At 43.6% G+C, this 12,011-nt stretch overlaps 1 protein-coding gene across 2 annotated transcripts in view; it reads right to left on the bottom strand.

The window, feature by feature from the left end:
* The window catches only part of SALL3 (spalt like transcription factor 3), a gene marked incomplete at both ends in the record, with an annotated part of 19,595 nt that extends 7,829 nt beyond the window's left edge, over positions 1-11,766 (bottom strand). For both annotated transcript variants that reach the window (XM_079533363.1, XM_079533364.1), the window contains one exon: positions 11,688-11,766. In XM_079533363.1, the coding sequence (XP_079389489.1) occupies positions 11,688-11,766 (79 nt within the window). The remainder of the gene's footprint in view (positions 1-11,687) is intronic.
* Between the last annotated feature and the right edge of the window lie 245 nt (positions 11,767-12,011).

Raw genomic sequence — 12,011 nt, 5'->3', positions numbered from 1 at the left:
TGTTTCCCTACAGAAAAAGAGTGAAAGCATTATTTGCCACAAGAATCCTGATGCCTAACTGAAAAATCTAAAGCCTTCCAAAATGAGAAAGGGAAGAAGCAGTCTTCCAAATCACATTGTCAGTACGTACTTCAATTTCTGTGAAGTGAAAGCATGATGAGCGCAGAGCAGCGAGGCACCCACACAAGCCTCCCTCCAGTCTTTTAGGACTAAGACAACTCAAACAAAGCTTTATTTACATTGCAGATTTACATTTTTACAGTCGGAGGGCCTGATCTTCTGGCCCTGTTCAGAAACCACTGAGCTCAGGGGCTGGTATTAGCGACCACGCACGGAGCCACCATGCCTCTCCTAAGGCTTTCACCGAGCAGCTTTTCTAGTGCTAATTTCCCAAACTTGGTGGACTGGGTAAGCGCTGCCTACTATTGTCATCATACCATCATCACTGTCAACATCACCATCATCGTCAATACAACCACTTTTAAAGCACAGTTGCAAAGGAGGATTGCGTCTAAAAGGAGCTGCAAGCAGGGTGGCTCCTTTTCCAGGTTTTCGTCCAATGCACCACTGATTTCTTTTTATGGAGAGCTTAAACCTTGGGCAAAAGATTTAAGAAATCAGTGCTGGATTTGGAAAATGTAGCCTTTCAAATATGTCTGCTGTCTGATCTACAATGAACCGATCGGACACCAAGAAGCTAATTATCTCAGACACTGTACAACCACCCTCAAGAACAAATGTGAATATTCACAATCCTATTTCAGAACAGGTGCTATTTTCTGCATTTTTAAGACAGGCTCACGGTCTCAACGTATCAAAACTAATACGTATTTGTAATACATAAACTTCTGAAAGAAATCTAAACTACCATTGCCTACTGCTAGAGGTATCAATACGAACCTCTTCCGCATCTCAAGACAATAACCAGCCCAGTGAGCTAATGCACAAACTCAAGGAAGCAGCATTTTACATTTGAAACATAATTTTCAAGTGCAAGTGGAAAAAATCAGTATGGTATCAGTATTTCTCAGCTGATCAGTGGCCTCTTGTGTTCTCAGTGAAGTTGATTACAAGCTTTGCACTATTTCAGAACAGTAAAACCTGGCTTTCACCCGTATGAACCAGGGACCCAGAGCTCTATTTTCTCAATATCACCTTGTATTCCTTCTTTCCACTACTCTCAAGTCTTAAAAATCCTGAGAATGCTCTTCAAATTTCAAATCCAAGCATATCAAACTCATCACCTGTCTTGAAATGTTCAAGGGCCACTTTTGAAAAATATTTTAGAAAACTGCAAATAAGTTGTTAAAGATGCCCATCCTGTGAAAATTGACTTCAAAGTAGATGTGGAAGAAAACTCACAAGCATTTTCCATTTGGGATAAATTTTTCTGGCTTTTCTTATGTAATGAAACAAGTTAATCATAGAATCACTCAGGTTGGAAAGGACCTTCAAGATCATCAAGTCCAACCACAGCCTAGCCATCCTACCCTCACTCTAACAACCCTCTGCTAAGTCACGTCCCTGAGCACCACATCCAAATGGTTTTTAAACACATCCAGGGATGGCGACTCAACCACCTCCCTGGGGAGCCTACTGCAGTGCTTAACAACTCTCTCTGTTAAGAAGTGTTTCCTGCTATCTGTCTTGAAGCCTCCACTTTCTGTACTGCTAAGCAAGCAGATGACACAGCTGACAACAAAACAGATACTGCTTTGCCATGGATGATGGCCCATTCCCTGATCAGTATGCTGAGAGAGTCTCCGTGGAAAGCAGACTATGGGCCTGGCCCAACAACCTATACTCATATGAGAAACTTTTTCCCACCTTAGACCTTTTCTCATCTTCAAAGTGCCACTAAAATGAATAAGATTGAAAGAGTACGACAACAGTTTCAGTACTGGGGCATACATTGCATTCTTGCTTTTCAAGCATAATCACCATCTTCAGCCAGGAATAAGGCTTAAAAGCATATGACTCCATTGGAAAGGGTATTTGGTTCTTTTTTAAACCTTGGTTACATTATGAATGACAAAAAGTAATAGAGAATGTTACCATCACTCTGGATTATTAAAAAAAAAGAGAAAAATTAGATCTGTTAAAATGTTAAGCAAAGAAATGTTTTCTACTTTCAGCTCATACTTTCCATGACAAGATGTATCTTTTTTTTATTTCTACATATTTTATTACTTGCTTTCATTTTCTGAAGTCTTACAAAATGATTAGCTTAAGTAGAAAATATTTTTTCATTCTTTCCTTCCTCCTTTTTCTTCTCTCTTTCTTTCTCTTTCTGAAGAGATACAACTGTTTATATTATTACAGTGAGGATGTGACGCAGTGAAAATTTTCAAGGACTTTGGGGAAATTAATCGAGCAGTTGCTTAATCTTATAGACGGGCTGAATTTTGCAGTTCTTACTTACACAAAAGATGTTGAATGGGAGTTTTGTCAAGTAGTCAGGATCTCAGCCACTAATAACCTCCCGGTTATTTTCTTTTTCTCATTAGCAGTCTAACAGCTAACAGACTAATCTGAAGCTGCTACGGGATGCAAGATGAATTACAGCGCATAAAGCTTACCCTATGAAAACCAGTGAAAAACTGCAGCCAGCATCTCTCAAAAGGAACCTGGGAAGGCTCCTAGATAGGTACCAACCCACCAGAACTGCAGCAGCTCCAGCAGAGCGCTGCCACTTTGCAAAAATGGGGTCTGGCCCTAAAATTAGCCTCCAAAAATTCAATCTCAGGCGTTTTGAGAAAGTCACTTTGGGATCGTGATACCCGAAGCTGCTCAGATGCTCTGCTGACTCAGTGCAGGAGGTGCAAGGGAATGGCACTGTGGGGATTCGTCCTGCCACAGCTCTGCAGGATGGAGCTGTGCGTGGCTGGGATGGAGTGCAGGCCTTCCTTTCTGCTGCGGGGCAGCAGGCGAGCAGGCAAAGGGCTGATGGGCTTCCTTCAGCCCACAGAAATTACGTTCAGAGTTAAGAAAAAATTGCTACAGCTGCTGATTTGTACACACAGGATCTGTGAGCCTGCTTCCACTAGTTCAGTGTTTTTACTCAGGTGTATTTTATCCCATGCACCACATGCAAGGAAAATACAATGACTACTTTTCCGAGGACTGATATTGAACGTTACATTCTAGACAGCTTCATTCCACAAATGTACACTGCTTGCTAAACACCGCCTTTCTTAGGAACTGCTCCCACTTGGAAAAAGCCCCAACCAACCCTGTCGTCCTTCACTTTTGCTCCTGAATCTGATCATTTTCTCTTCAATTAAATCACATCCAGTTTTGTACACGGAAATAAACTTTTGGAAACGACTTCCGAGTTGCATGAAATAGGGAGCATTCCAAGAAGATGCTCTTTGGCAATTCACTATTTTGCAACGTTTTGTTACCCTGAATCACACAGGTCTCAAATTGCACTTGGAGACACTCGGATAAAATCAGGTAAGAACATCCACATTTTCTCTGCTTTCATCTATTTCAAATTGCTTATACTCTCCCAAAGCAGAGATGTGCCTGGGAACTGGGAATCCAACAATCGTGTCAACAAAATATTTTCTGCAACATCTTTTTTTAGACCATATGCTGTAACACTAATAAAAGCACGGGAAAACACAGTATGACTTATTATTATTTCTAACTCATCAGCTTCGGTCTCACTGAGCTGATATGAAGAATGTATTAATATTTTCTAAATATGGGAATTTCTTTCCAGAGGAAAAATGACACCAATCATCAACCGAGAGACAGCGTGCATTCCGTGAAGGAGCTTCACAAAAAAACCCAGCACAACTCTGTGAGGGTTAAGATCAGCTTCAGATAAAGCATCTGCTAGCTGTGAAGACACGAGATCTCACCTGCAATTCTAGTAATTATTGCAAAGTGCAGCTCACAGCCGTTTTGTGTGTATTTAAGCAAGCAACACTATGAACACTGAGCATAGCTCACAGACACAGGACGATCATTTACTGTTCTTGCTGTGATAAGAAACAAGCTTGTTTTATACACAATTTAAATAAATTGTGATAATATATTCAAAAAAAACCCCATTAATTTGTTTTCAAAATTACCTTAATATGGAAAGAGTAGCCTTATAACAATGTATTGATCGCTGAGAACAGTATTACTTTTTCCTTAGCTTGATCGTCTCTTATAACCGACTGAGCTTTCAAAGAAAGTTTTCTTAAATTGTTAGAACACGTTTATTTTCTTGCAAATTAATTCTTTTTAACTCTTTCTGATAGCTTTGAATCCCATAAAGAAAGATGAATTATCACATACTGAGCCCAAGCTGTGAAACAGGAGGAGACAAATAGAGACCCCTACTGTGTTTAACAATGTAGAAGAAATTCCAGACTCAATAGAAAAATTTTCTGTCCTTTTTCTCAGACCACAAAAGCTGTTAGTACAGATTTGAACAGTGGAGGGCACTCTTGCCATGCAAAAACTGTTCCTGACCTGGCACAATTTGTTTGATCTATTCGGTAGCCTCAATCTCAGAATTTGTTAAGTAACAGCCACCTGTGGCACAGGCACTAACTGTAATCTGTTTAAAATATTTGCAGTTCCTAATCTGTGCAGTGAAGCACTTGCTATCTTAAACACTGCTGCTGCTTTGCTACATGTATGCAGATGTGGAACAGATGCAAGCTTCACAAGTTGCTTTGAATACGTGTGCAAGATATGATACTAAACAAGATGTGCATTATGTTTTTTAGAATTATACAGGGAGCTCTTCTTTTGGCTTTCATGGCGTATTTATGGCATTACAATGCGTAGAAAGTATCATATTGTTTGTAGGAAGTAAGTTGATTTGGAACACAATTTGGAATCCTAAAAAACTGCGGTCAATACTTCTCACATGGATGATACAAATAATAATAATAATAAAGATATTTGAAAACAAAGAAAGGAATGGCAAGGAGTGGGACGCTAGGTTCCGCGTAGCTTTCCTATCCTGGGAAGTGTTTTACTAAGCAGATGCCAAGCTGTGCCACTAACACCCTACAGAATGATGCTGGCTGCTCTCTGAACAACTGCGGCACAGCGCTGATGAATTTGTGCCCAGAGAATCGCAGTAAGAGAAGCCAACGGAGAGCCCAGTCCTCTATCTCCTAAGCACCTTGGAACTGAATATACAAGTACAGGAGGAGACGAAGGCACTACTCCTTTGAGTAAAATTCTTCACGTACAGGAGTGGCTGAAAGGGCAAACTCTAAGTCATACAATGCTGACCACGCCGCTCATTACCACTCTGCATACTGCACTATTACACTGGACAGCAAAGCACACAGGGATCCAAACAAGCTAGCTTTCAGCATATCCATCTTTGGGGATGTTGTCACATCAACAAGGTGATAAAATAAAATTATCCAACAGTTGTAATAGAAAGGATCTCCCGAAAAACTGACCGGAAAGTCGGTTTTGATTAACTGAAACTAAAATACTGCGGCACCTGTAGGGTTAATTAAGCAGCTCAGGACTTTGGGCTTGACAAAAGGAAACATTTTCCTTCTCTAAGAACTGAAAACACTTCTGCTGAATTAGATGGGCATCTGATAAGCTGTACAGCATGTAGCAAACTCGCAGGGATCTCTAGTTAATACTCAAATTCAGTCTTAACACTTAACAGAACAGTGGTAAGCCGTGCTGCCAAGGTCAACTGCACAGATGTACTAATTGTATTATGAGCTTGACATCTAGTGGCCACCCCTGGCAGGGCAAAGCAGGCAAAGGTTAAATCAGCAAGCCTTGTCAAAGCACTTCTAACTACCCACCCTCGGGGAGGCTCCTCGGGAAACGAGAGGGATCTCTTCCACCCCACCTCGCCCGGCTCTGGGAGCCTGCAGTGCCGCCCCGACCCCCATCCGACCCCCAACTGACCCCCATCCCACCCCCACCCGGCACCCACCCAGCTGGGCCACGGATCCTGCAGGGGATGGATGGCCTTCCCCAGGGTTCCGGCATCCTTCGCTCTCTGGCAGGAGTTGAGATTTTTTTTTCTGCTTCTTTTTCAACCAATGATTGGGTTCAAATTATGGGGAGGGTGGGGGGGGGGGGGGGGAGGGGGTGAAAGAGGAGAAAAAAACCCCACAGTATTAGAGTTCAGCAATAAGAGCTAGTTATCCAAGGAGCAATTAGAGTTATCCGAAGGCTCTCTCAAAAGATTTAGCTTACTTCGTAACAGATGCTGCCCAAGTGTGCTCACTGTATGTATCCTAACAACAGCAAGATAATATGAAAAAAAAAACACTCTTTAGTCTCCTATCTGTTCATGTTCACATAAAAATGTGCTTTCTGACATCCTTTTAAACAACTGCTTTTCTGGCTTGCCCAGCTTTTAAGAGGTGTCCACCAATAAGAAGAAATGTGCTTTATGCCCAATTCACGACAACTGAACCAGCTCCTAAAAGTGTATTTTATCCCAAATTCCCATCTTTTTATTCCGTTTTTCTTTTTCTTTCTTTCTTTTCAACTGCTGCAGAACCTTTATTATGTTTGGTAGTAAATTTTAAGAAGGTAAAGGAAACAGGATTTTGTCCCTCTGCATGGAAACGTACAACTCGGTAAAAATTTGCTGCTGGAACTGGATTTACTCCTGCTTCCTTTGGACAGAAAAAAAAAATATCTAGAAAATCACTCCCATTTTACAAATGTCACGTAACAGACAAACTGATTTTTGCATACTTTATTTTCTAAAAAGTGTCAGTACTCAGCTACTGTAATTTCCTGCCAGACCTGGATTATTATCAGCAAAAGTGACTGACTCGTGTCCTGACTGATGGATACTCAACAGATAGGCTTGTCCAGGCTGGGCAGTCAACTAATCAAATAAAGGAAAAATGCAAAGAAAATCTTCCTAGGAACCCAAGTATTTTTCAGAAATGGCACTAATTCTCTTTATTAATTTGTGTATTTTCACTCTGAAAATTGAATTGTAGTTTTTCCTCTTCCTTAGGCAAGGACAAGTAATTATCAGCAGCTAAAATGTATGCATATTAATAGCTTAATTACACAGATCCTAAACCAATACCTTTCAAAATTTCCTTCCTCCCACTCCAAGAAAGGGAGCCCTAATATCTACCTCGGGAGATGGTAAGAATTCCTCAAGATCAGCAGCGCCAGATAAAATCTGACCCACTTTGGTCTACTTGCAGCATTTCTACACACACCAGCAAATTGGTTAATTGTTGTAGCTTGCTTGTTATTCCAAGTATTTTCCTATTGATAACATCGATCAAAGCACTTGGAATACTTTAAAAATGATATAAATACAAATGTTACCTGGTTTTAATGCCATCTCTGTCGTAATACCCGAATTATTTATACGAAGAAGTTTCGGTTCTCTTTTCTTATCAGAGAGGCCGTTTATAGCAATACTCATTCGGCCCCTTTGTTTTTAAATCAAACAAACTAAATCTTCCTTCCAGTAGCCTCAGAACAGACATTTGCAAGAATCACCCAAGTTTCCTGAGACGGCTGCTTGTGACTCCTCAAGTTTTCAAGGCAGCAGTGCCTGAACGACACGCAATGACCTCTATTCTTGCATGTAGGAACGTCCTTTCAAAATATATTTGCAGATACAGTGAACACACTCACACGAAGCTGGCTGCTCTGTACAGGATGATGCAGTTTCCACAGCGGAGCATGCGTGTCTGTGAACGTATTCCAAAGCAACACTGAGTGCAGTTACCAGCTACTCAGAGCTGCACCTTCCAATTCCACTTAAGCAGTGTGATAGAGAGCCATTGGTTTACACAACACTGTTCGTATTGAGGAGCAGGGGGGAGAAAAGAAGGAAAAACAACACGCCACCTCAACAGGCAGGTTCAGCTCTTAAAAAACAATTGCAAAAAGCACGAGAGAAAACTGTCATTGCACAGTTGACTGTACGGTATCCCATTCACCTATCTTTGGCAGTAACTTCGCGTGAGGAAGTCCAAAGCATCATTTGTTGTCATCCTTACTCTCTTGTGCACTGTAAGAAGTGCTTCTCAGCATCTAAAATCCCCTTTTCTTGTACCCATGTTAAAATACAAATGCTGTACCTACTTCTGCACTGTATCTATAATTCTGATTCAATTTTAATCTGTTGAATTAGGAAAGCGTATTAGAAATGTAATTCCAGCTGTTACAGTTTACTGAGAACAGCTTTACATTTACTGAGAAACCAAGATTATTGTATACAACGGGCAGCCACTCGAAACCTTCTGCTGCTATTTTTAAATTATTTCCATCCTATCTTCTAATTTAGCAACCTGAAAGTGTATCTTTAACAGATGCCATTCATTCGCTCTTCTGCAGCTTAAGTATCGAAGTAATATGTCATCACTAGGTGTCTGCAAAGGCTCCCCCTCAAAATAGTTTTAAAAATGTATTTTAGAACCTCCCTTCCAACAATAAAATCCCGAGTGTAAATTTGTAGTTGATGGCGTTTCCGACTACCTTCAGATTTCAAACCATTTCTCACCATTATGCATTGCCCTGGTTGCACACAGTTCTCTTACGCCGCAGTCCAGGCTCACTATAAAATTCTTTATTATGGTCCTTAAACTCCCGTGGTAATGTTAGCAGGGAAGTTGTGGTGGGGGCAGACAACTTGCAGCACGGCCTAATGTCAGGCTGCCCATTCTGCTCTCCAGGTTTCCTTCTGCTTGTAGGAACGTCCCTTCGCTCTAAGGGATTGCCTTTAGGGAACGTTCACGTTGAAATGCCTCACTTAAAGTCTACGTCGCGGTCGTATTAAACATGATTTTATTAAATAAGTAATAAGCCCAATTTGCTTCATCTTGTGTTAACAACAACTTCCCCCTCCCCCGCCCACCCCTCCCTCTCCCATTGAAGATAACAGCCAAATTAATGAAAAGGCTGCATGTATCAAATAATGCTGCTCAGGCACTTTGCTTTTAAACAAACCCACAGATATCCCCGTGCTGTGGGAACTGGTTTTGGCTCGTTGCAAAATACGCTTTGTAGCACTGTAGCAATACCTTGATTACAGCTGCGAAGAGAAATGAAAAATACTGACTGGACGAGCAGTGTTTTAATTTGTGAGATTGGGAGCACTCGTTATATCTGGCCTATGAAATTGCTTTCGGTATAGCAATCGTTAGGCTTCCTAATGCAGCACGTAAATGATTTACACTGCATTAATGTGCACTAGATAGCCCTCTGCTCGTGTGTGCTGAGTCCACCTTGCTCAAATCAAATGAAAGTGAAAAACCAACAGCTCTACTTCAGCTTGTTAATCGTTAACTACGAAGGGTTTCACTCTACTAATTAAAATATGTTTTAATAAAAGGGAACGTAGCACAATTTGATAACAGCCTTCTAAGGCTGAAAAGTATTTACATTGTTGCATTTTAGGGCTGCTGTGAAAGCCGATTTTGTGCTATTCAGGGACCACAATAATAACGCTTTAAAATTCCTCACTGGGATGCAATGTAGTCCTTTTGATGGAAAGACTGTCTTTCTCATTCGGCAGAAATAAATCCATTCATTTGATCATGTAGTCATTGAGGGCAATACAAAACAAACCAAGTGTGAGAAATTCTATGTGATGAAGTAAACAAAACAAAACCCCCCAAAAAAGGGGAGAAAAAAAAAAAAAAAAAAACCATTTCCATGACAAAAAGATTCTTTGTCCTTAATCTACCCACCATATGCAAGCGTTTCTTTTTAGCATATCTCTTGTCCTAATCTCGGGTGACATGGACATAGATAAGATTCACAAAACAAAACAAAAACCTAGTTTAACAATTTTTTTCCCCCAATTTATTAACTCGCCAGGAGTGTCCTAATGAAGTAGTGGGGTTTTATTTTGCTGTACTGAAGTGGGTTCGGAGCATTTCAAAGTCTGCAGTACTAGTGAAACGTTCTCAAATAGAATCCACCCCAACAGAGGCTGAGCTCAGCTAATCGTTGTGCTGGCTTTTCTTTTTTTATTTTTCCCTAATAAAATCGTAATTCTCATCTGCTTGCCTGCACTTATTTTATTTCGCGTTGCCAACGCTTCCTAAAAACCCTATTCCTGTTTGCACTGCTGTGCTGCTCCGCTGCGACAGAAGGAAGCATTTCCCTGGGTTATTGTCAATACCCAGTGGGTTTTCCCGGAGCAGTGGCAGCAACCCCATCCTAACTGCCCTGACAGAGTGGGACGCATCCCGGATCCCGGCCACCCCGAGGAGGGCTCACAGCTTTGCCGATCTGACAGATGTTTTAACCCGATGAAGAGGATCCACACTGCCTTAAGCTTCCAGGCAGTAAAGTTTAGATACAATAGTCTAAATCCTCCTCGGGCTCCAACTTTGTTGCCTTTCCTCACCTACAGAAGCAACTTCTAGCTTTGGAACAGGAAAACGACTCTTTCTCTTTTCATTCTGAAGGGAGGGAAAGCGGATAAAGGATAGGGCCTACACGGAAGGCAGAAGACACGGGGGCTCCCACTTAGTTTTGCAAGAAGCCGAGAAGGTAGGGAGCTACCGTGCACAGAAGGGAAGAAAAACTTTCAAGTGGAAGCCCTCAACTTAGCCCGGGGTAAGCGAGGAAGGGCTGTGGCATGCCTTCGCACGCTGCAGCGCCTAGGGCTATTTCAATTGAAAGAAAGAAAGAAAAAAGAAAGAAAGAAAGAAAGAAAGAAAGAAAAAAAAAACACAACAAACTGCCGTTCTCTTTCTACAAACAGTCCGGCGAGGTGGAAATTAGGAGCGATTACAGCCCGAATCCGTCCCGCTTTAGACACTTGTTCACGAGCAGAGCGGGCCGCCCAGATGCATAAAGCGAGTGTGGCGTGTCTGCGTGTGGGGAGGGAGCGAGGAATGGCGGATGGGCGAGCGAACGGCCCTTCCTCGGCGCCTGCAGCCGGCGCGACAGGGGCCGGTGGCGGCGGTGGCACCGTGTCACCTCCCACCGCTCAGAGCCGGGAGGCGGCGGGGGGAGGCAGAGCAAAGGGGGGGCGAGGAGCCGCTCGGGCTCCTCGGAAATACCCCAGCCTACCCCGCTGCTCTCCCTGGGCTGCCTCCGTTCGAAGCCCGGAAGGGGCTCCCCCAAACCACGCCGCCCCAAAGCCAGCGCCCGGTTGAGGGAGCCTTCGGCAGCCAACGATGCGGGGCCGCCCCGGGGGCGAGACCTGGGAAGATCGCATCCCCCGGCCCGCGGGACCCCCGTTGCCCCAACTTTGGTGTCGGAGGGCTAGGGTAGCGTGGCTCCGGCCCGAACCTCCAGGGGAGATGAGGGGTGGAGGGGGGGAGGTGAGGAGGGATGGAAAACCGGTGCAAAAAAAAAAAAAAAAAAAAAAAAAAATACAGAGAGGGAGAGAAGCACGGAGGAGTGGAGGAGGCGGTGCTGCTCCCGGTGTCCGCTCTTGCGGCTGCCCGAGCCCGGTCAGAGGGAAGGAGGCAGGGCCTGGCCCGGCAGAGAGCCCCGCCGTGAGAGCTGCGCTCGGGTGGCCGGCGGGGAATCGCGGGGAGGGCCGCTTGGGCAGGGGGTGGGCTGCCGAAACTTGGCTGAACTGCGAACTTCTCAGTTCCGCCGCCTCTTTCCCCGGCTGCTCGAATTCCCGTTCTCCCGCTGCGGAGTAATTACGCTCCCGTGCTCAGCAGCACCGTAAACGCACCTATCTCCATCCGAAACGCGCTCACAAAAGAGACAGAGAAAGAGGCGCCGGGAGCTCTTACCGTGCTCGGAAACTACCTCCGCTTGCAGCTCTTCGTCCGATTTGAGATGCTGGGGTTTCGCTTGCTTTCGACGAGACATGCTGCTAACTGAGCCGTCTTGACTCTGCTTTTTGCAGAGGCATCAGCGACGCGGAGGTGGAAAGGGGAGGAGGGGGGGGAGGAATTGGGAGCGAGGGGAGGGGGCTGGAAATAACTGTTCGCAAATAAAAAGTCGAGTTGCAAAACAAACCAAACAAACAACAACAGAAAAGGCGACCAACCCCACCGAGGAGGAGAGGAGGGATAAAAAAGGAGGAAAAAAAAAAAAAAAAAAAAAAAAAAAAA

This window comes from Tetrao urogallus (genome assembly GCF_951394365.1).
Source record: "Tetrao urogallus genome assembly, chromosome: 3".
Taxonomy (NCBI): domain Eukaryota; kingdom Metazoa; phylum Chordata; class Aves; order Galliformes; family Phasianidae; genus Tetrao; species Tetrao urogallus.
The sequence above is the reverse complement of the archived record's forward strand: the minus strand, read 5'-3'. Positions and strand labels throughout refer to the sequence as shown.